General features: G+C 39.0%; 1 protein-coding gene across 4 annotated transcripts in view; it reads left to right on the forward strand.

The window, feature by feature from the left end:
• The window catches only part of STON2 (stonin 2), a 185,460-nt gene extending 160,677 nt beyond the window's left edge, over positions 1 to 24,783 (forward strand). For all 4 annotated transcript variants that reach the window (XM_027844755.1, XM_027844757.1, XM_027844758.1 and 1 more), the window contains exons 5-7: positions 766 to 2,607; positions 15,228 to 15,430; positions 22,104 to 24,783. In XM_027844755.1, the coding sequence (XP_027700556.1) occupies positions 766 to 2,607; positions 15,228 to 15,430; positions 22,104 to 22,187 (2,129 nt within the window). In that variant the 3' untranslated portion in view covers positions 22,188 to 24,783. The remainder of the gene's footprint in view (positions 1 to 765; positions 2,608 to 15,227; positions 15,431 to 22,103) is intronic.
• Positions 24,784 to 25,492: the final 709 nt, after the last annotated feature.

Here is a 25,492-nt window from a genome sequence, read left to right on the forward strand (position 1 = left end):
TTGAGGGCCATAGACAGTTCCAGTATAACTGAACAAGAAATTTGGTTTCTTCAATATGCCCACTTGCAAAGAAGATCATTTTCAGAGTTCAGAAGCTTGACCTTCTGAACTTGAATTTATTAAGGAAAATAAAGTACTTATTTCATAAGCACTTTGTAAAATACAAAGGACAACCTATGAGAATGCAATTCTGAGATACTTTGTTCCTACCAGCATGATCTTTTTTGAGTGGCAGCATATTGTTGCTTTAGTAGTAATATTGTCAAGGCTCCCAGAATGAATAATTCCAATTCTCAGCGCTACTTAGGTATTGAAGAGAGAAAGGGAACAAGTATTTATTAAATATCTCCTATATGCCAGGCACTGTACTAAGAACTTTACCAATATTATCTCGTTTTATCCTTAACAACCCTATGATATAGGTGCTATTTGTATCCATTTTATAGAAGAGGAAAAGGAGGTAGTGGTAAATTTGTGATATGTGATGACTTCTCATATATACACTTACTATACGTGTACACACCCTGCCCAAGGTCACACAACTAGTAAGTGTATAAATGAGAAACCATCACATATTGCACATCTGTAGTCACTGTCAAGATTAGGCACACACCTAAGCATGTGAGCAATAAGTAACCATGAAATTTCATAAATTCCAAACAAAAGTCTAGTAACTCCTTATTTCTTATCCTATCAGTTTCCCTATCCTGAAAATAATTATTAAATGTCTACATCATTTTTATATTTTTTTCATTTTTCCTTTAGACAATTCTTCCTCTCTCCAGGAAGATGAAGAAGTAGAGATGGAAACCATCAGCTGGCACACTAGTGGCCCAGTCATGAATGGGCATTCTGCCACCCCAGTGACCTCAGTTCGTTTCCCCAGCTGGGTGACTTTTGATGACAATGAAATCAGCTGCCCTCTGCCACAAAGCACCTGTGCTTTAAAACCAGACCCAGCATCCATTGTATCTCCTATCCAAGATGTGAATTGTAACTTAACTGAATCCTTTAAGAGAGAACGTCCCAAGAGTAGCTTGGTAGACTTCTCAAAAGTTCAAAAACTAAATATTTCCTCCTTAAACCAATCACCTTCCATAAATGAGCCCCCACCTTGGAGGGCAACCAACCCCTTCCTGAATGAGACCCTGAGGGATGTGCAGCCTTCTCCCATTAACCCTTTCAGTGCCTTCTTTGAGGAGCAGGAAAGACGTTCCCACAATAATTCCATCTCCAATACCACAGGAAAAAGCCAAAGGGATTCTCTCATTGTTATACATCAAGAGTCAGATGCCATCACCTTTGATGATTCAGTCAAGAAAAGAACACACTCTGATGCTGTTGAGAAGCTCAAACAACTACAGATTGGGGATCCCGATCACCTTGGTAGCACCACTCTACCTGATGATGACCCAGCATCGTGGGGTGGGCTGGATGAGGAGCTGAAGAGCTCAGCCCTATCTCGGCCCAGAGATGGTTGGCCCATGATGCTAAGGATCCCTGAAAAGAAGAACATTATGTCTTCCAGGCATTGGGGACCAATCTATGTAAAGCTCACAGATAGTGGCTGCCTACAGTTGTATTATGAGAAGGGCTTGGAGAAACCGTTCCGAGAGTTCAAACTGGAGATCTGCCATGAGATTTCTGAACCTAAGCTCCAGAACTATGATGAAAATGGGAGAATCCACAGCATGCGAATAGACCGTGTTACATACAAAGAGAAGAAGAAGTACCAGCCTAAACCAGCTGTGACTCATATGGCTGAACGGGAGCAAGTAATTAAGCTAGGAACCACCAGCTATGAAGACTTCCTGAGTTTCATCAGGGCAATTCAGGACCACCTTATGAGTTTGCCAGTGTCATCCATGGACCTAAGCACAGTGGGTTTGAACTATTTAGAAGAGGAGATTACAGTGGATGTCAAAGATGAATTCTCTGGAGTCTTGAGTAATGGAGACAACCAGATTCTTCACCACCAAGTCCTAACACATATTCACGTGCTAAGTTTTCTCTCTGGACTTGCAGAGTGCCACCTGGGCCTCAATGACATCCTTGTGAAAGGGAATGAAATAGTCTCCCGGCAGGATATCATGCCCACCACCACCACCAAGTGGATAAAACTTCATAACTGCCAATTCCACGGGTGCGTAGATGAAGAGGTGTTCAACAGCTCCCGAATCATCCTGTTCAACCCCTTAGATGCATGCCGCTTTGAATTAATGAGGTTTAGAACAGTTTTTGCAGAAAAGACCTTGCCTTTCACACTGAGGACTGTGGCAAACATCAATGGGGCAGAAGTGGAGCTGCAGAGCTGGCTAAGGATGTCAACTGGCTTCTCCTCTAATCGTGACCCTCTCACCCAGGTTCCCTGTGAGAACGTGATGATCCGGTATCCAGTGCCCAATGAGTGGGTGAAAAATTTCCGGAGGGAAAGTGTTCTAGGGGAGAAATCTTTAAAAGCCAAAGTGAACAAGGGGGCCAGTTTTGGATCAACCAGTATATCTGGCTCTGAGCCAGTCATGAGAGTAACTTTGGGTACTGCCAAGTATGAGCATGCTTTCAACTCCATTGTGTGGAGGATAAATCGACTACCTGACAAAAACTCAGGTAGGTAGATGATCTTTCTCTAATTAATGAATAGCATGAAAGTTGTTAACAGGGCTGGTATCATTATTTCAAATCTCTTTGTTCCTTTAAGTTCTGGTTTTGTTGCTTGTTTGTGTTTTGCCTTCCCTTACATCCCCAGCACTTAGCACTGTGCCTGGCACATTATAGGTGCTTAATAAATGCTTGTTGACTTCATTTCCCTACCTTAGTTTGCCCCCTCACTGTTCAACTACTTCCTTAAAACTTCAAAATATTCCTCTTGGATTAACTGAGTGCCTTACTAAGGCATCTTAGGAAAAGACTTGTTCTTATCTGATTCACTAAAATGTCAGCCCTGTTGAGAGAAGCTGGCAGGTTACAGGTCCTAGGAACTTATAGGTTCCAAGAAAATTCTAACAGAAACATTGGGGAGGGGGTAACTATCATTTATTTGCCAGTGATATAGATTCTGTATATTAGATGTGGCTGAAAAAGCTCAATTCATGACTAGCCTTCCTTTCTGTATTTAGGAATGATTTGTGTCATTAGTCAGTTATATTTAAAGCCTGTCTCTGTTTTTGAGTTGGGTCAAAGAATATTACCGTTGGAAAGGACTTTAGAGATCATCAAGTAGACACACCCATCATTTTATGGATAAAGAAACTGAGACCCAGAGAGATCACATGGCCAAGTGAGGTCACATAGCTAGTGAGTGGCTGTATGGGTTCAAATCCAGGTCTCCTGAATTGTACTCAGTCCTTTCTACATTGTAGAGTCACACTGTAGAAAGGGCAGCTTCTGGACTCATGGACTCTCTTATAACCAGGACCTATCTTGCCAAATATCCAGGCTGCTGCCATATGCATACTGCCTTGGGTATTCCCACCTCTCTGCTTTATACCTCTTGCTCTTCTTTCGGGCACAGTGATCAAGTCATGGTTAATATTGGTTCTGAAAAGGGTGTGACAGTTGACTGCCCTTTGGCTCTACTTACTATCCCTATAACCAAGATTCCCTTCTCTGGCTACTCCCCTACATGTATTATATTGAAATGTAGGCTTCATTAGGGTAGGACTCTCACTTTTGTATTTGTATCCCCAGTACCTTTCATAGTGCTTGGAATAGTAATAATATCTAGCATTTCTGTGGCACTTTAAAGTTTACAAAACAATTTACATACTAACAACCCTGTGAGGTAGGTGCTATTATAAATCCCCATTTTACAGATGAGGAAACTGAGGCTTGAGAAAAGGTTAAGTGACTTACCCAGAACCTGAGGCAATATTTGAACTCAGGTCTTTCTAACTCCAAATCTAACACCGTCCACTATGCCATCTAGCTGACCACCACACTATGATACATTATCAGTTTGGTTATTGTAACAACCCTGTGAGGTAGGTAGTTAAAAGTACCATTATTTTACCGAGGAGTAAAGCAAGGCTCGCATATTTAGTAACTGACAGAACTAGACCTTGAACCCAAACCTTCTGACCGTCCACTGCACTAAACTGACTGGAGAATTGGGAGAAAGAGATAAAATTCAGAAAGCACACTTAAGGGGTTTTAACTCTGTCAGATAGTGCAAAAATAGCACATAGATGATAAAATTGTCTATTCAGACTCAGATAGTCTAATCATAGCCATCATAAAAAAGAGATCAGAGGAACTTTTGTGTTGAAGTGAGACAAGGAGAGCAATGACCTTCTAGAAATGTCTGTTCTCTCCATTCCAAGTCCTAGTGATACTTAATGAGATGCCATATTGCAAATCATTGGCAAGGTACCTTACTATGAGTGATCCTGGGAAATAAGCTGACAGGCAGTAATATTAGGCCTTGGAGTCTCTAGAAAATCAGTTACCTTCCTGGTTTATGTTAAATTTTGGCCCTAAGTGCATTTGTCAATTAAGATGTATTTTACCACGATTGTAATTGTTGATAATCTTCTGATTTATAATAATAGCTAACATTTATATAATACTTTAAAGTTTACAAAGCATTTTATAAATATTAACACATTTTGTCCTCATAACAACCTTGAAAGTAGGGGATATTATGATATCCATTTTACAGTTAAAGAAACTGAGGCAGGCAAAGATTAAGCGAATTGCCCAGGGTCACACAGCTAGTAACTGTCTGAGGTTGAATTTGAACTGAGGTCTTCCTGACTCCATGTCCAGCACTCTAAACACTGTGCCACCTGGCTACCTGTAGTGTATGTTTTCCACTCTGTCAGTTAAGTTAATAATGACCTACAGAGAACTATAGTATCAAAAAATCCCAGATTTGAAAATGAACTCAATAGCCTTATAATGCAACATTATAAAAGTAAGCGAAGGGAAAAGGCAACTGACATTCTACAGCAGACCACATAATTATATTCATAAAATTGACTGAAGAGAACAGAGGGTAGATAATCCCACTGTTTATTATTTCATTAACCAAAAAATACATATGATTTGGTAGAGCAAAACACAGTATGAAGTGCAGGGCTATCACACAACAACTTGTCTTCATGCATATGTAAAAATCATAGAACATCCCTTGAAAGCTGGAATAGAGATAACTTTGTTCAACAACACTTTGATTATAAATATCAAGTGAAGTGTAAAGCAGGGAAACCTAGCTTAGCAGAGGTGTTGGTCACTGTCATGGTGAATGTCCAATGCTGAGGCAATGGAGGAGATTACTTCTGATTGGTAAGGTTCTTCAGATGGTCCTCTTAGTAGATAATATGGTACATCAAAGTTCTGCTACATCAAAGTACCTCCTAAATGAGATCAATCAAAAAGCACAAAAGTGCCTACTACATTCCAGACATTGTCCATAATAACTTGAATTCCACCTAACTATATTTACATAGGACAAACCAAATGAATAAATAATATTGATTGTCCATATCTGCAGTTGAACAGGCAGCCTCTATGACTGGCCTATTAATTTACATCATTTGAGAAACACCACAAGTGGATGAGGAGCTAGGCCCAGAGCTGAACTGGAGATTGAGCTGGATTGTCCTTGGGAAAGGATTAATTGGAAGACAGAATAAGATGCAGTCTGCACAACTAGTGGTATTGCCATTATCAGTGAGGTCATAAAACTATCAGAATATCAAAGAAGCATCCCCAACAAGCCTCATCTCATTCTGAACTTAAGTGCTCCTGACACCATTCTTAGAGGGCTGTGCCACATTTTTGATCTTATCTTTCACTGCCTGCATTGGCTTCCATTTTTTGGTATACATCTCATTAAAATCTAGGTTGGTCAGTGAGTTCCCTGTGCCTCCATTTTCCCTTTTCCTCCTCATTGGAATTATTTCTATTTGTGACCTCAGAATTTCATTCTTGAGAGCTTCACCCCTCTCTTGGATTCTGTTCTGTCATAGCTTACTTAGTCCATAGGATCCTATTTATCCCTTCTCTGAACCCTTTTGAAGTCTGCTCTTCAAAAACCTAAGGTGCACATCAAACTATGTTCAGCTTTCTTCTTTTCTTTCCCAAACTGCAAAAAATGATGAAGGGGAAACATCCTTCATAACTAAGCAATCAGCAGATATTTTTGATTATACCTTTTTGGTCAGGATTAGGTTCAGATTAAAAGGTCCAGTGGTTTCTTCACGTTTTGAAGGATGAAATGATTGTAAGGGGAGAAAGGAGAGAGTTAAGGGGAGAAGAGGAAGAGGAGGAAGAAAAGGGGTGGGGGAGAGAGAACCGATGTCCACATAATTTAATTCACCCATCACTACTAAGTTATGCCTCCATGTGGGGCTTTTATCTCTTTCCCAAAATCCTTATATCCAGGTAGACTGTGGTATAGCCTAATGGCAATATTTCTTCTGTTTCTGCCTAAGTTAAGCTTCACCTAACTTCACCAGGGACCTTTTAAGGTTACAGTAATCCAGACATTTGACAAGAGACCTCAAGGTTCCAAACTATTGGTAACATCTACCTCATTTTCCACCATCTTTCTAAATCTACTACTTTTTAAAACTTCTTCCCATCCTAGCCCCAAAGAACCTTTGGGGGGATCTTATTCTTTTTGTGTCATGGACCATCTTAGCAATGTGATGAAGCCTATGGACCCCTTCTCAGAATATTTTTAAGTGCATAGAATTACAAAGGAAGCCAATTATATTAAAATAGTTATCAAAGCATTAAAAAACAAGGTCATGGGCTCCAGTTTAAGAACTTCTGCTTTATTCCCAATTAATTCTGAACAAGCATGAATATTACCCTTGACAGTACCCTAACGAATGTTTGTTTTTTTTAAATTTCTTCCCTGAATAGGAACTAGAATTCTAGTTTCTATCAGACCAAATAAGAACTAAGAATAAACTCATTATGTTTCTGCCATTAGGAAAAGGTACATCAATTAGTACATGTAGTATTGGTACCCTATTATGAAAGCTAAGAAAACATATATCCTTCCTTTCTAATTTTTGTTGTTATTGTTATTGTTCAGTTGTTTCAGTCTTGTCTGACTCTTCATGACCCCATTTGGGGTTTTCTTGGCAGAGATACTGGAGTAGTTTGCCATTGCCTCTCCAGCTCATTTTACAGGTGAGGAAACTGAGGCAAACAGGATTAAATGACTTGCCCTGGGTCACACAACTAGTAAGTGTCTGAGGCCAGATTTGAACTCAGGAAGGTGAGCTTCCTGACTCCAGGCCTGGTAGGCACTCTATCCACTGAGTCACCCAGCTGCCCTAATAACAATTGTTAAACTAAATAAAAAGATGGCAGGTGCTACCTGTCACAGTCATAGTATTAGACAGTTTTGCTTCACGTTTTGAGGAAATACATTTTGTGAGCATGGGGAGGGTTTGTTTCAGTTTTTGGGAAGTATCTGTTTAAAATGAAGTGTATCATTGAAAAAAATATGAAATAAAAAGGTAGACAGGATTTGGACACTGTCTAATTTCAAAAATAATAATCGCTAACATTTAAGTAATACTTTTGTAGTTTTAAAGCACTGTCACCCACACTATTTCATTTGATCCCCAGAGCTAGCTGTGACCTCAAAGAAGTTAAAAAACTTCTCTGTATGTTAGTTTCTTTATGTGTGAAAAAGGAATAATACTTTTACTTACCCAGCACTTAGCACAGTGCTTAGCACATAGTAGGCACTTAAAATGCTAATTAATTGACTGACAAGATTGTTATGAGGAAAGTACTTCAAAAAACTCAAAGCATGGGCCAGCTAGGTGGTCCAGTGGATACAGCACTGCCCTGGAGTCGAAGACCTGAGTTCAAATGTGGCTTCAGACACTTATCACTTACTAACTGTGTGACCCTGGGCAAGTCAACTCCATTGCCTAGCAAAAAAAGAAAAAGAAAAACTCAAAGCACAAAACAAATATAATTTTATCATTGTTATTATTATCATACCCATTTTACAATGAAAAATGAGGACTAAAGATGTGAGGTGACTTGTGACATCTTGGTCACATAGCTAACTGGTAGCAGAGCCAGGGATCCTGTTTCCTAGTGGATAACTCTTTTCATCACACAAATTATTCTCAGCCTTTTCAAGTATGAGGACAGTTTTAATCTCAAAAAACATATTGTACCCCTTCATCACAGTGGTACTATTACTATCCATTGAATGAGAATGTACATAATGATTTATGAGTTCTGTAATGTTTATAAATGATTTTGTTTTGTTAATCATGGTAAAATCTACATATATTTCAAAAATAGCATGCAAGATACTACTTATTCAGTCTTTAGAAGGTACATTTGTATATTTATTATACTGAGTCATTTAATGAGAAGAGATCCTTTGTAATAATTCTTCCAAAACTACTCCACTACATCATGCTGTTGGTAATCTATTCATTTATTAGTATTGAAAATAATGTATTTCTCCACCTCTTAGTCATTTTTTGATACCATGCCAGCCGTAATAGCTACTTACCTATGTATGTGGCATAAGTAACAGTTTGTGCTCAACATACAGAAAAAGGTTAGATTATATTAATTTTACCACCAGTGTACCACACTGTAGAACAGGTTGTGTTTGGGGGAAAAAATTGTAGAATGATCAATTGTTTATTTATAGGGGCTTGCACAATAGTGTCATGAACTTAGAAAAGTCACATTATTCAATCTATCTTGCAAGTATACAATAGAAGTGCTTATAGAAAGTTATTCTTTCAGTTGCTAGGGAATCATAAATAAATTCCCTTATTTTATACTTTATAGTAATCTAACTTAAGTGCAACATCTAATAGCTACATTCTAGTGAATTCATTTTCTGAATGTTGAAATTTACAGTACTATACTTACCCTTCTTTAGTTTCCTGAAGACTGAATCAAAGTTTTCTTTTTTATTTCTTTTTTTATTAATTTATTTTGATTTATCATCACTTCCATAAGCTTTTGAGTTTTAAATTTTTCTGCCCCTCCTTTCACACCTCCTCCCCAAGACGGCATGCACTCTGATATAGGCTATACATATACATTCCTATTAAACATATTTTCACATTAGTGATGTTGTAAGTAAGAATTAGAACCAATAGGAGGAACCACCAGAAAGAGGAAACAAAACATAACAGAAGAAAAAAAATGGCAAATAGTATGCTTCAATCTGCATTCAAACTCCATAGTTCTTTCTTTGGATGTGGATAGCATTTTCCATCATGAGGCCTTTGGAGATGTCTTAGATCCTTCTGTTGTTGAGAAGGGTTAAGTCTATCAATATTAGTCATTGCACAACATGGCTGTTACTGTGTACAATGTTCTGGTTCTGCTCACTTCACTCAGCATCAGACCATACAAGTCTTTCCAGGTTTCTCTGAAGTTCCTCTAGTATTCCATTACATTCATATATCACATTCACAGTTATGATTACTATCTGTGTCTTTCTCTCCATCCTTCCCCCCCCATTTATGCTTTTCTTTCTCCTTTTCCTTCCTCACTAATGTTTTGCTTTTGACCACTGCCTCCTTCAGTCCTGCCTCCCTTCTATTAGCCCCTCCCTTTTCTTCCTCTTTACCCTTACTACTTCTTTCCTCCCTTCTATAGCCCTTCCCTTTTCTTTCCCCTTTTCCCTCCTACTGTCTATAGGGCAGGTTAGATTTCTTTACCTAACTGATTATGTTATTCCCTTCTTGAGCCAAATCTGATGAGAGTAAGGTTCAAACAATGCTCATCTCCCTCCCTTCTTTCCCTCTGTTGTAATAGGTTTTTGTGCCTTTTCCTGTAATGTAATTTACCCTTGTCTGCCTCCTCCTTTCCTTTTCTTTCAGTACATCAGATCATTAGATCAGATTAATCCATTTACTTGGATCCATTTAACCTACTTGATTAGATTTTTTTCTTTATCATTACATCAGAGTAAACTTATACCCACTCCCTTTATGTATATCCCTATAACATGGTGTAATAACAATACAGTTCTCAAGAGTTACAAGTGTCATCTTCCCTTGTAGGGATATAAACAGTTTGCCCTTATTAGTAACATGTTGTTTCTTCCTGTCTTGTTTACCTTTTTATGTCTCTATTGAGTTTTGTATTTGAAGATCAAATTTTCTGTTGAGCTTTGGTCTTTTTATCAGGAAGGTTTGGAAGTACCCTATTTAGTTGAATATCCATCTCCTCCCCTGAAAGATCATGCTCATTTTTGCTGAGTAGTTGATTCTTGGATGTAATCCAAGCTCCTTTGCCTTATGGAATATCATATTCCATGCCCTATGGTCTTTAAATGTAGAAACTGCAAGGTCCCGTGTAATCCTGACTGTGGTTCTATGATATTTAAATTGTTTCTTTCTGACTGCTTGCAGTATTTTCTTTTTGACCTGGTAATTTTGGAACTTGGCTACTATATTCCTTGGCGTTTTCAACTTGGAATCTCTTTCAGGAGGTGATTGATGGATTCTTTCTATGGTTATTTTACCCTCTGGTTCTAGGACCTCAGGGTAGTTTTCCTTGATGATTTACTGAGAGATACTGTCCAGGCTCTTTTTTTCATTGTGATTTTCAGGTAGATCAATAAATTTTAAATTGTCTCTTCTGGATTGATTTTCCAAGTCAGTTGTTTTACCAATGAGATATTTTACGTTTTCATCTATTTTTTCATTCTTTTGTTTTTGTTTGACTGATTCTTGCTCTCTCATAGAGTCAGTCCTTAGCTTCCATTTGCCCAATTCTAATTTTTAACAAATTGTTTTCTTCTATTAGATTTTGTACCTACTTCCCCATTTAGCCAATTGTATTTTTTAGGGACTTGTTTTCTTCAGTGTACTTTTTTTCCAATTGGCCAATTGTATTTTTTAAGGACTTGTTTTCTGCAGTTAATTTTTGTCCTTCCTTTTCCAGTTGTTGACTCTCTCTTGCATACCTCTCATTTCTTTTCCCATTTTTTCTTCTACCTCTCTCATTTGCCTTTAAAATTCTCCTTGAGCTCTTCTAAAAAGGCTTTTTGGGCTTCAGACCAGTTCATATTCCTTTTTGAGGTTTCATATGTGGGTTTGTTGATAATGTTGTCCTCTTCAGAATTTCTGCCTTGATCTTCACTCTTCCCATAATAAGAATCTATCATTCGTTTCTTTTTGCTCACAGTGTTTGCTTATTTCCTGGCCTTTAAAGAGATTGAACTCTCTTGCTGGGGAGCAGAGGGCACTGACCCAAGCTTCTTGTGTTGGGAGCCTAGGGCCTGGTCACTGGCTTTGTGTGCTTGGGCCTCCAGTGCTGGCAGTTGGAGGCTGTAGGATTCTGACAGCTTACCTGGTGTTGGGCTGGAATCAGCAACACTGGAACTCTAGGGGCGGGATTGGGTAGTCTGGCTCCTGGAGGTTGCATGCTTCTCCTTTCTTTTCACTTTCTTCAGCTCCTTTCAGATGGATGTTGCAGGATGTTTATCCGCCTGGGGTCCCTTGGAGCATTTCACAGAGTTTTGCTGAGGTACAGGGAGACTGCTGTAGAATGCCGAGGCACCTGGTGGTTTTCTGAGCTGGTTTCCACTGGTTCCCCTGCCCTCACTAATGCACTTGGGGGTCCAGGTGTTGGTGTTTGCCTGCTCCACCACTTCGGCTTCAAGATCTCCTGGTATGCTGAGGTAGGGCTTTCCACTAGATTGCTGGAATGCCTACCATTCTGTACTGTTTCCCTTCCCCCAGGGCAAGAGGGGTCTTTCCCATTAATCCCTCAAGCTACCTGGGCTACTGGACTGCTGCACCCCATCTTTCTTTTGGTTCAGCTGTTCCAGGGTTTTTCCTGGGATGATATTTTCTGGCCTTTCAGAGGTTAATAAGGGAGGGTAAGAGCGACTCACCTCTTATTCTGCCATCTTGGCTCCTGGATGAATCAAAGTTTTCCAAGTAATTTCTCCAAATATTACTCATTATAAACACTTTTGAGATATTTTAAATATGTGAAATGGAGCAAAACAAATACTTCACCAAATAATATTTTCCTTGGAGGGCGGGTGTGTATGTTCTCAATTTCTGAGATTAAAAAGCCCTGCTCTGACCAATAGAGAAAGCTAGAATTGTTTGCTTTGGGAATGTGAGGATGGACAGTTCCAAATTTCTGTCTCCCAGAGAAATGAACTCATACCCCTGGGTGGACAGATTGGGGAGGGCAGTGATCAGTTTTCTTTCATTTTAAGTTAAAGTCCCTTTGGAAGCAGCACAGTCGACCTCTTGAATCCCAAACCTTTAGCTTACTCCTTACTACTGCTCACTACTGACTCTTTGCACCAAGCTCAGACTTCCTGGCTTTCAGACCTTCACCTCATTTCCGGTGTCTAGGTTCTGAATCCTTATTCCTAGATCCTGGCAGTAATAATCCTTAACTAACCATGCCCAAGCATGATAGGTCATTGAAGAAAACTAATACTTACACCCTTAGTGTCAGTCTTCCTCCCTATCCCCACCCCCAGTGTTTTCCCATGCACTTAAAAGTTAACACAACACAGAAAAAGGAGCATTGGGCAGACAGTCAAAAGACCTGATTTAAGCCTTTATTATGTCTCTTTCAAACTGTGTGACCTTGGACAAATCACTTAATGTCTCTGGGCCTAAGTGAGTTGGATTGAGGTCTCTTCCACTTGAGTTCTTTGCTAAAATCCTGCTCTGGAGCTTCTTTTGTTAACTCTGCTTCCTAAACTCTCAATTCCTTCAAAACTCAGCTCAAGTATCATTTTCTACATGAATCCTTTCCTGATTCCTCCATCTGTTTTTGCTCATCCCTCGCAAGTTACCTCATTTATTTTTTACATAATTTTGTTTGTGTAGTCTCGCCAAACAGTATGTAAACTCCTTGAGGGCAGGAAACATTTTCTTTTATCATTGTTTCCCTAGTACCTAGGGAAGTTTCAGAGCATAATGACAAGTGAGCTGGCCTCCAAGCCAGGTACAGCTGGGTTCAGGTCTCTTCTTTGATATATACTTGCCATATGACCATGGGCGAGTCATCTAACCTCCCAGTGCTCCAGGCTACTCTATGAATTATAAAGAAGGTGCTGATTTTCATTGCTGAAGGGAATTTCCTCACCTCAGAATTCCCCTATATCGGTAAAATCATAGTTTCCATCCAGTCCCAGTCCCTTCCACCTAGCACTGGTTTCTTGAAACTGAGGCCACCAGCAACTCAACTGCAAGCTCTGGTAAATCCAACCCAAGACAAGAAACAGATTGCACATCTAGTTGAAGGAGTACCCTAGTCATGATCAAGAAGGTTCATCCCCAGTCTGTTGATGACTAGGTGATGATTTTTTTTTTCTTTTTGGCCACAGTAATTCATAAAACAATTTACTAATGTATGGGAGGTTGTGAACTGTTCTATAGAAAGGAGTACCCAGATATATGAACTCTTTGAAGTATTGGAGTTGAAGCCAGTTTAAAAGTCTTGTGATTATGTTTATCTATAGGTAGTAATTATGGTGTCAACCCCTACAAACTTTTGTCAGTTCTTCCACAGTGCCCTCTGCATCCTGTATATTTTGTGAGATAATCAGATTTGGAGTCGGGGGTAGAGTGGCATTCATATTGGGGGGTTATGAAAGAGACTTAATTCTCTAAGAATTTTTTTGTTTTCATTTTAGACCCATGTGGGGTTATACCCATGAAATTGAGCTCTGGCCCAAATGCCAGGACCTGAAAGAAACCTTGGAGGTCTTAATGAAAATCAGATAGTACCTCAAAGAAACTAAACTCACTCTGCCCCTCCTTTTGGCTTGGATTTCAAGAAATGTGTGTATATGGGAGAGATATTGTTATTTGCTCCAGGCAGAACCCTGTGTTCCCAAGGCCTTTTGTATAGCCAACAGGAGAACAAATCCCTTGACTCAAAGGGATCTTACTTTACAAGCAAGATACACAAGCATCATAAGTAAAATACACACCCTGATATTTAAGCTCAAAAATATTTTAAAACTGTGCCTCCTGACATTATCATCATTAACAAATATATATTGAGCATCTGCTCTGGAGGAAGCCCCATGGGTTCCAGGGCTCAAGACAATTCCTGCCTTCAAGAGCTTGCCATCTAGACAGATTAGAACTAGACTGGACTTATAGGATGGTAAAGCTGTAAGGCTTTAGGGATCACTTAGTCCAGATGCTTCATTTTACAGATAATGAAACAGAAGCCCAGGGAGGTTAAGTAATTCATCATCACCACCACCATCCCCTCCCTGCAAGGTGCCACAATAGAGCTGGAACTAGATCTCAGGTGTCTGACACCCAGTAAAGTTACCTTCCTACTGTATGCTGATGCCTCCATATGCAGGTAGAAATAACTTTGAATGCTCTGTGAATATGTAATTTAGGATCATATGATCATAGACATCTCCAGAAAGGACCTCAGAGGTTATCTAATCCAACCTCTTTTATTTTATGGATGAGAAAACTGAAGCTCGGAGAAGACTGTCATTTTCTTGAGCTCATACAGGAAGTACATAGGATCCAAGGGTCCAGGACTCAAACCCAGGTCCTCTCACTCCAGAGCCAGTGATCTTTCTCCCATCCCATACTCCTTCCAAAGTCATCTACAGAAGGAAACCCACCCTTTTACTGCAGATGGCTGTCACTGATGCTTTATTAACTCACTGTTAGCTGCTGGCCCCTTTTATTCCTTTCTCCTAATCTTACAGTTCTTACTCATGAGTATTTGTGCTATGTTCCACTGTCCATCATGACACAAGCATGTGGAATGACCTCTTTCTTCAGCCCAGGGCTTTATTACTAGGAAACCAAGTTACTGTAATCAGATAATGTTACATCAAATGGTGTAGGACATACACAGAGCATGACTTGCAGCTGAGACAACCTCTCTATTTAGTGTCGAGGACTTCTCTCAAAATACGTGCAGCTGTAAAGCCTACAGACAGTCCTCAAAATGCTTCTAGTTTTAAATTGGCTATTCAGAGTTGTTCATGAAGGAGACAGACAAGTACCCTAGAAAAAAATAATAGATTCAGAATCAGAAGACCTGGGTTTGAGTCCTGACACTGCCACTGGTTGCCTGTGATCTGGGGCAAGTCACGTCACTTCCTGGGAGTTCAGTTTCCTTTTCTGTAAAATGAGAATCATGCTTGTACTCTCTACCTACAGGGTTGTTAAAAAGAAAGTGTTTCATAAACTTCAAGTGCTGAGTTGAGTTATTATTAATTCAACATTGGATCTCTTACCTTTCTTTAGCTTCTGGCCACCCTCACTGCTTCTTCTGCCACCTTGAACTTGGCTCTGACCGGGAAGTGCCTTCCAGATTTGCCCGCCACGTAAATGTTGAGTTCAACATGCCAACCACCTCTGCCTCCAAAGCCGCTGTCAGATCCATCTCTGTGGAAGACAAGACTGATGTCAGGAAATGGGTCAACTATTCTGCACACTACAGCTACAAGGTAGCATTAATTTGGGGTTGATGAACATTCCTAGAAGCTTTTGTCTATTTCCTCACCATCACTCTTTCACAAGAGTCTTACCTAGTTCAAGGCCTCATCATGGAGTGGTAGAGTCGACCCTAACGTCTTATCAAGCTGAAAATGTTTTGAGTATGGAACCAATAATAATCTGTGGGTCTGACTTCTGAGGATACCTCCCCTGGATAGGAGCTTCCTAATTGGTCTCCCTGCCTCAAATTTCTCTCCAGTTTAATCTAGCCTCCAAATAACTTCCAAAATGATTTTCTTCAAGTGCTGATCTGATCATTTCATTCCCCTACTTAATAAATTCCAGAGGCTTCCTATTGCCTTTAGAATCAAATACAAACTCCTTTATTTGTCTTTTTAAAGCCTTTTACAATCCACCTTCCCAACTGTATTATATATTACTCTCCTCCCTGCTCTCTACAATTCAGCCCAACTTCTCCTTCTGTTCCTTCTACAAAACAGTATCTCCCATCTCCATGCTTCTGCAATGGTTATCTCCCATTCTTGAAACTTTCTCCCTTGTTACCTGCACCTGTTAGAATCTCTTCTTTCCTTCAAAAACTCAGCTCAAGTATGACTTTCTGTGTGAAGCCTTTCCTAATTCCTCTATCTGCTATTGCCCACCCCACACCCTAAAAAATTACCTCATATTTATTTTGTATATAAGCATACTTAATATACAAGTATATAATCTTATATGTATGTGTGTAGATATACATATATATTTTATATGTGTATATTATGCATGTGTATATGTTTATTTGTTTATATGCATGTTGTCTGGCCTGATAGAAGGGTTAGAATGTAAACTCTTTGAGGGTGGGGCTGTTTCACGGTGAATAGAGAATGGGCCTCAAAACCAGGAACACCTATAGACAAGTCACTTAACTTCTCAGTGCTACTCTGTGGCTATAGGTTGCAAAGAAAGTGCTGACCTGCATCGGTGGAAGGAGTTTTCTCTCCCAGAACTTCCCTAAATGAGTGATGTCATGGGTCCAATTTAGTCTCTGTCACAAGCCAGTCCCAGACCAGTCCCTTTCACTAGCACCTGTCCAGTCACAGGGCAGTCCCAGTCACCAATGCCTAACAGAGTACCTGGCACATAGTAGACACTCAAATGCTTCTGATTGATTAAGTGATTGGCTAGTCATGCTAAGTTAACAAGGGCTTATCATCCAACGTTTAGCTTCAGGGTAGTGAATTTTTTTGGCTATAATAAACTCACTTAGTGAGTATTAAGGAGTAAAGTCTTTTGCCTGTCTCTGTCAGTGATGGGACTTACCCAAACCAATGAAAGCAACGATGTTGAAATTGCAGGAATGTTTTCCCCAGCCTATATCTCTTCATCTTCTTCCTTGATACAAATGACAGATGGAGAAATCTGCTTTCATGCTGAAAGGGTAGCTTAACATGGAATAGAACAGAAAAAATAACTGAAAATGACAGATTGAATTAAAAAAAAGGCAGAGGGGGATTAAAAGCTTCTCTATATTTTGTATCCACAGTACCTACCACATATTAGTTTCTCTACAAATTCTTTTTCAGTTATCTCACCCATTCATGTTTACTTTTGCCTTCCCACCATTACCAAAGAAGAGAGAATAGAAGTATGGTGGAGGAAATATTTGAGATTTCTGATGTAATTTGTGCAGCAGGGAAGGGGAACCCAAATCAAAAATTGTTGCTGTAGGGGTGGTTTGTGTGAATCTGAGAGTAAAGGTAGGAAATGCTCAGTCTGCCCCCTTTGACTTGCCACCACTAACAAAAACAAAAGTGAATGGTTAAAGAAATTTCTTGTATAGCAGCAAAGCCATGAAGAGAGAGAATAACCTTATTTGTAGCCTTCTGATATACATACAAATCTTCCTGGCTAGGACAGTTCTTTACTGACAGATTGGGTATCAGATAGTAAGAGTAATTTCCAAAAGGGAAGAGGAAGTGTTAATTCATGGAGTACAAGGCACAGTAATTGTAACTCTTCCTTACCTTCGTAGGGTACTTTTTTACCTAAGTGCTTTCATATTATCTCATGTATCTGATGCCAAATTCCCTAGCCACCAGAAAGAACAAGGGCTCCCTCTTGTGGGATGTTTTTTTCAGCCCTAAAACTCACAAAAATCTCTCCATGTATCAGCTGGTCCATCTGTATTTTATTTTTTTTGTCCTGAAACCTGAGTATCATGAAATACCAAGGATGTTCATTAAAATTCCACTATATTCAAGACCTACTCTAGTGACCTCATCTTGAAATTGAGGTGTCTCTGAGGTCTCTAAGGCTCTGCTGGCAGAGTATGAAGTCTGCTATGTCCTACCAAGCCAGAAAGGCTTCAAGAACAGGCCAAACAATTGGCAAATGTGAATGTGTCATCTAGGGACCAGCCACATGGTGTTCCGAGACTCATCACCAGAAGGTTGGTCAAAGGCAATGAGTATTTTCATCTTCAGAAAAGCATGATTATCTAATACTAAGAGGTATATCCACCCCAATGAAATCACATCCTTGGAGCTGCTATAAAGAACAGCCTTATGATGACATCCTAGTATTGTAAACCTTATACCACTTGACTTAACAAAAGTTCTCACTACATCTTTGTCTCTTTCACAATATGACTTCCTCATCACTTTTACAATACAAGTATAAAGCTTCAGGATTTTGTAGGAAATGTAGGCAAAGGCACCATATATACCTTACAATTCAGAAGTTGTTTGATTTTTTAAAAAGGCAAAGAAAGGGCTTGAGATAAAACAATAAAATATTACCAAATGGGTCCAAAATGTTTTATTTTTTCAATCAGGCCTTAATATTTTCATTTTAAATAGGCTTTAGATTGAGGCTCTTTACAAAGGAAGGATCTTTATAAGACCACCAGAACAACTGACCTTACGGGGGTGGGATTCTTTTAAATGTAACTTCCCGGGGGAAAAAGAGGCTCATGATAGTCAGTTGACCTGTAATCAGAATGGTCCGATGAAAGTGAATTTTATGCCTGCTTTTGACATTGGATTCTCCCTTTCTTTTTCTTGAGAGAAGGCATTCTGATAGCTTTAAAAGTATGCTATTCTCAAATACTGAAGTTCAGATTTGCCCACCCCTTAAACATTCAGTTTCATGTGGCCACAAACTCTTCTACAGCCTCTGACCTTGATGAGTTTACAATCTAATTAGATCAGAACTTCTTATTAAGAATTACAGAATTTTGAAATTAGAAAGAACCTTAGCGATCATCCAAGCCAGCACCTTCATTTTACAGAAGAGGAAGCTGAGACTCAGAGAAGTTATGTGACTTCCTCGAGGTTACATAGTAGTAAGTAACAGAATCAAGAACACTGGGGTTCTCTCAACTCTGAGAAAATCTTCCTTCTCTTCTGTGCCATGGAAAAGAAGAATAACCTCATATCTTTTGTAGGAGAAAAATTTCATTATAGAAATTTAAGTTCCTCCCCCCCCATCACCACTTTTTTAAAAGGAGAAAAATTAAGCTATATCTGTCAAATAGTGGTTAATTTTCAAGCAAATATTTCAGAAAAGTCTCTCCTTTACAAATAAACATCTAAAAATATGGAGGCTAGGTGATATATTGATGCTGAGGCTTGCTCCTTATTAACTAGATAAAGAGATAGAAACTGTCTAAGAAATAGCAAAAGGGACCATAATGATTTCTTTAAGGTCCTCCTACCCAGTCTTGATCTGAAAAGCACAGATTCAGTGGAGTTGGAGTTTTATTTTGATTCCCTTTTTATAGTCTTTTAGCTTTTGATCAAGGCTTACTAATTGTACTTGTGGCTTTGATGTTAAAAATATGTCCTTAAAGTTGTGTTTTTTATCCCTTGCACTAGATTTGTAATAATAAAAACCTTTCATTTGTATAAGACTTAGCATTTTAGAAAGCACCTTCTCATACATTATCTCATTTGAGCATCACAACAATATTATAAGAATCAAGTGGGCTTGAGGAAGTATTATTGTACCTAATTTACAGATGAGGAAACAGGCTCAAAAAAATTAACCATCTTGCCCAAGTTTACCCAGTCAGTAATAGTCAGAAACAGGGTTTAAATCTAGGTCTTCTGATACTAAGTCCAGTGCTCCCATTTCTGTGTGCTTTGCAAAACACTAGAATGACTAACGCTATGTAAGAAAAATGTTAGTAATGGTTGTCTTCAATGGGCTATCATGCTTGAGTATGATCAATTGGAGGTAATGATTGCCAAGATCTAGGAATAAGGATCAATAATTGGAGCCTAGGGGGAAAAAATTGAAGATCTTAGGGCCAGGAATTTAGAAAAGGACCCATGGAGTTGTTGGGTGACAATGGTGGATAGGAAGCCAAAGGTCTGGGGTCTAAGAGGTCAACCATGTTGGAAATTATAATAATGGTAACTAACATTTACATAGCACCTACTATGTGCCAGGCACTGTGCTAAGTGCTTTACAAGTATTATATCATTTGATCCTCACAACCACCCTGGGAGGTAGGTGCTATTATTATCCCCATTTTAAGGACACTAAGGCAAACATAGGTTAAGTGATTTGCTCAGAGTCACACAGCTAGTGTCTGAGACTGAATATGAACTCAGGTCTTCCTGACTTCAGGCTCAGCACTCTAACCACTGCATCATCCCCTAGCTCCTTCTTTTCATGTTTGTCTCATAACAAGGTTATGGAAATCAAGAAAAAGGGTCTAGATTTCAAGAGGTTTCCAGAGAAGAGTTGTAGCACCAATAATCAAAGACAAAGAAATAAATATGCTCCTTCACGGTTCAGGGGAAAGAAGATTGGATTTGGAATAAGAAAGCCAACTTATCATAGTTTTAAGTCCCAATTTATTAGTTAAGCCACTTACTAGTTGTGTGACCTTAGGCAAATGACCTATCCTCTTTGGGCCTCCATTTTCTCATTTGTAAAAAATGAGGATGATAATATTTACACCTCTTATTTCACAGGATTATTGTGAGGAACAAATGAGAGAATGCATGTTAACCCCCCATAAATGGAGATCTTCATGTGGAGGTTAGGTAACCACTTTGGGGTGTGTTCTAGAAGGGATTCCTGTAAAGATACAGGTCAGCTAGAATATGTTGCTTTGTAATAGCCAAAAATGATGTACATATGAGTTGTTGTTATGGAGAAAATAGGGAAAAAACCATTTGCCCTTTGCCCCCCCCAATTATGCTTCTGCCTGGGTATTGAAGCCCTGAGTCTGTATTAAGGAACTATGATGGTATTCAATAAACTGTAATCCTGGTTGAGGCAGAGATAAGCAGGTTTGAGCTATAGAGATGTTTTAACACTGACAACTACAGGAAGCAATGTGATAGTAAAAAGAGGAATGAATTTGTGATAAGAGAATCTGGGTTCAAATCCTAGGTCTTCCATTTTCTGCCCATGTGGCCTTGGATAATTCATTTAACTTCTCTGGGCTTCAGTTCCCTCATCTTCTAAAATAGGGAAGGAAATTTTCAACTAGATCACCTCTAAGCTCCCTCTCAAATCTGTAATTCTGTGATTTCCCCTTCATCCCCCCTCCACTCCCATTTAGATTTATTGACTGGGTTAGACTATGCCCAAAGAACAATAGTAGGGGCCTGGTGGTCCCTGGGATGATCTGGGAAAGGAGCTGGGGTATAGCAATACCCCCACTCTCTATAAACTGCCTACCTAGTGTTCTCATCATTGGATTTAATCTTCGTCTAACCTTACTCATTGGAGAAGATACTGGGGACAACAGCAAATCATATGATCACAGATTTAGTCAATCAGTCAGTCAGTTAACAAGCATTTGTTAAGCATTTACTATTTGCCAGGAAGAGATACAAAGAAGACCATGGTGGGGAGTGGTCCCTGACCTAAAGGAACTCATACAACACATAAACTGTGTACATAGAAGATACATGCAATATAAATGTGAGGTAATCTCAGAGGGAACACACTAACAGTGGAAGGGGGAAACAGAAGGAAGAGAGACTAGGAAAAGCCTCTTGAAGATGATATTTGAGCCCAAGTCTTCTGGGAAGCCAGGAGTCGGAGGTGAGGAGAGAAAGCATTCCAAGAATGAGGGACAGCCAGTGAAAAAGCTCAGAGTTGAAAGAGAGAGTATCAGTTTCATTCTATGTGTGTGAAATACTGCTTGTATCAACCTAGGGGACCTTGAGAATAAAAAAAAAACCTCTTTTTTGATACTTCAGAATAGATACATAAGCACTCCTTTGCCCACATTTCACCAGAACATTAGGAACAGCAAGAAAGCCCATATGGCTGGATCATTGAATGTGTAGAAGGGAATAAAGCAGGAAAAGATAAAAAGATTTTTTTTAAAATGCCAAATTGTGAAGGCCTGCAAGAGAGAGGTGGCTATGTGAGTAGACAGAGGAGGAAATAGAAAAGAGGTATTGTGAAGGTAGAAAGGACAAGACACCATAACAGGATTAAAGGGAATTTAGCCTAGCCTAAAACTCCCTCATTTTACAAATGAGAAAATTGAGGCCCAAAGTCATATAGGTTATGACAAGCAGGATTTGAACCGAGGTCCAAATCCAACACCCTTTCCATTATACCATAACCACCTCAATTAGAGTTTAAAGAGATTTTTTTTTCTTTTGCTTTTATTATATTCTTTCCTATTTAATTTACTTATTTTCTTGGCAGGTGGAAATTGAACAGAAACAGAATTTGAAATCGGACTTTGAGGGCGACAGAATTGAAAATCCCAAGGAGTGTGGGGTACAGTGAACAAGACATGTTGCACCGAAGCAATGATGGTTTCTCATCCTGCCTAATAGAAGTACAAGTCAGTACTTTACCACAACCACTCATCAATGTGGCAGTGTCTTGGAATTTCCTGCTCACAACCTCCTGGATTTAGACAGGAAACTGAATGGTGGTTGGTTTGGCAAGGCTGGTTGGCTTTAGATTATGCATTGAACATGTAGTTCAATTGACTTTGGGGCTAACTGTCCAATTAAGCCTGCCTATCTCTCTGACTTTTCTCTGCTTGCCTTTCGGAAGTGATGTGTGGTATGTAGACTGCTTTAGACATAACTCCGTCCATCTCAGAGTTGGAATATTTCCCCATGATACGTATTCTTCCATCACTTGTGTGAGTTTCCTTAAAAAAAAAAAAAGACATGTGTATGTGTTGGGGAATTGGGTGGGGACACAGTTCCTGAGGGGATAAATTCACCAAGTATTAATCTCTCCATCTCTTAAGTTCAGAAGAGATGTAAAACCAATATGGCTTCCTTTCTATCTGGACCCCTTTGATGTGCCTCTTCACACTTTAAATCTGAACACTAAGCAACACAAGATTTCAAAAGCATTTTTAGTCTTCACTTTAGAAACACTTTCTTTATCCTTCTAAGATTTCAGTTCCATAAACTTTCCCTTACAAGGTTATTCACACTAGGTCATGGTAGGAATTAGAGACAAAGGCCCAAGAGAGTACCTTTTTTAAAGATTAGATCAGCAGTCCTGTGCCAGGGAATCATTTGAAAGAAAAGAAAGTTTATTTGAATAAAGTCTTTTTCAGCCCAGGGCATTAGTCACCAGTTTATATTCAAGTCATGAGAGGAACACTTTCATTCTGTATGTGAAGTAAATACTGTTTGTATTTAGGAGAACCTTAAAAATAAAAATGACAAAAATCTTTATTTATACTTCAGAGTAGATACACAGGTACTCCTTAACACCTACATTTCACTTGAAAATAATTTTTTAAAAATAATTTTAGAACATATTTTTAAAATTTTGCTTATATGGACTTGCCCAAAGTATCAGTAACATGATGAAGTTGTTATTTGTTCTTTTTTACAAATCTAATAGTAGCACAGACCTCAGTCTTGTAGAGGGAAGGAATGTTTTTGTTTTTGAATATAGAATCCTGGTTCTGAGGACATTGCATTTGGGACGCTAAATTTTCTTTGCACTTCCCTTACCCTTAGCCACATTTGGTGCCATCTCCTCCACCTCCCCCCATCTAGCATAATTTTGCCTGTCAAAAGCATAATTGGCTTTCCCTTCCTCTCGGCTGAGGGGGGTTGCTCCTTCTTGGTCTTCTCATCTGCAACATCCTTCTAATGAAAAACACACACTACCTTTTAGCAAGTGCGCAGATGGCACAAAACTGTTAGGGATAGGTAGAACACTGGACAAATCAAACCAGACTTTTTAAAAATTGATGGGCTTCAAAAATGAGGTTAAATTAACTAAATAAATATAAAACCCCATGCTTTCAAAAAAAAATCACACAAGAAGAGAAAAAAATATAGCTAACCTAATAGCAATAAGGAAAAAAAAATTGTTGGAGGAAAAAAAAAATATGTGGATTTAGTTCATTGTAAGGTCAGTATGAGCCAACAGTGTGTCATACTGCTTTAAAAAGCTAATACAATCTTAGACTATATTAATAGAGAATATACTGCTCAGAAAAGGCAGGGATAAACCCCACTCTCCAGTTAGATCATACCCGGACTATCCGGTTAAGTTACAAGTTCGATTATGTCCACAAGGGGGTGACCAGAACTATGCAGGCTTTGGGAACTATGCCATCTGACAATCAGTTGAAGCAACCTGGAATGTTGAACCTGGAAAAAGAAATGATACCTGACTGCAAGCATTTGAAGAGCTGTCACCCAGAAGAGGGAATGAGTTTTTCTGTTTGACCCCAGGAAAGAACAGAAAGTTCCTAAAATCTTTCTGCTGCCATTTGTTCAGGAAAAAAAAAAAAAAGATATTTACATTAATTTTGTACTTATCCGGAAGTCATTAGGATACTATGACCCTAAGCCCCATTTAGGGGTTTCTTGGCTTAGCGCATTGTGTATGACTGGCCTAAGGAACATGGCTTTCGAAAATTACCCTTCATTTCTGATGTGAAAATTTACTAACTGCTTTGGAGGAGGATTTATACATGACTACAAAGAGCCCTCCCTGTGGCACAAGATTATGGAGTAAGACTTTTTCATCAGAAAAAACAGGTCAAGCTATTCCACAGGCTATAAGCTTTTTTAGTTCCCTTGTTTTAGGTCTAGTACCTTACTTGGTAACCCAAGTAAAAGACTAAGAAATGATCTCAGGAGGACCTAATGAAAAAACACATCTAGGACAGGTATTTTTTGAACCATTAACTCCCTCCTCCCTAAACTCTCACTCCTAGTGACCATTTGTTATATTTTATCTACATTTTTGCATTTTACCATTTGGTTGAGGGCTCTTACTTGGCCAGTCTATTTTTTTGTTATTTCTGGTCACTTTCATTCTTTCTTTTTTCACAATTGCCAGGACTCATAACACGTATGAAATGTAAATAAAGACATTTTCACCTTTCAAATGTGAAATCATTTCTATTCTTATCCAGTTTTGGGGGGGGGAAGTGGGGGAGGTGGCAGAAGTACAACTTTATTTTCCCAAACACTTGTACTAAATGAACTTAGTGTATAATAGGACTTTAGGAAGTAAATCGGTAATCATTATCTTATTACTTCTTTGGGGGGAGATATAGATGAGGGCAGGGGGACAATAGAGAGTTTGCCTCTATTAAGCATTTTAAATTCTCAAAATATTTTCTTCCTCTCACTTCTAAAAGTACAGTTAGCATGGAGGGAAAAGTCTCTGCCTGACTATTTCTAATTGTCCTTTAGTTCCTTCTAGAAGGAAATGGAAGCTTCATTAAGCCTCACCTGTGCCTCAGCAAAAGCTCATACTAAAGTAAGAAATGCCTTGTATTTCCCAAAGGAATTCAATCAATCTCCTCCCACCCCTTTCCATATCCCAGCTGTAATTTTCACCTAATGGTAACAGCACTTATTTCATACAATAAACTCTTCTCTGTTTGTGACTATATTCAAAAGATAATAAAATGTAGATACCTTCTCAGCTCAAGGCTATGGACTCAGTTTGGGCCCTCCTGCATTTAGGAGAACCCAGACATCACAATGCTTATTTGAGAGATGAGCTGAAAAGGAGGGATGGCCTAGTGGAACAATTATTGCCTTGGTGCATCAGACTTTACTTATTTGATGTTCCTCATTACCAGTCCA

Source organism: Vombatus ursinus, unplaced genomic scaffold (assembly GCF_900497805.2).
Source record: "Vombatus ursinus unplaced genomic scaffold, bare-nosed wombat genome assembly UNPS02014945.1, whole genome shotgun sequence".
Taxonomy (NCBI): domain Eukaryota; kingdom Metazoa; phylum Chordata; class Mammalia; order Diprotodontia; family Vombatidae; genus Vombatus; species Vombatus ursinus.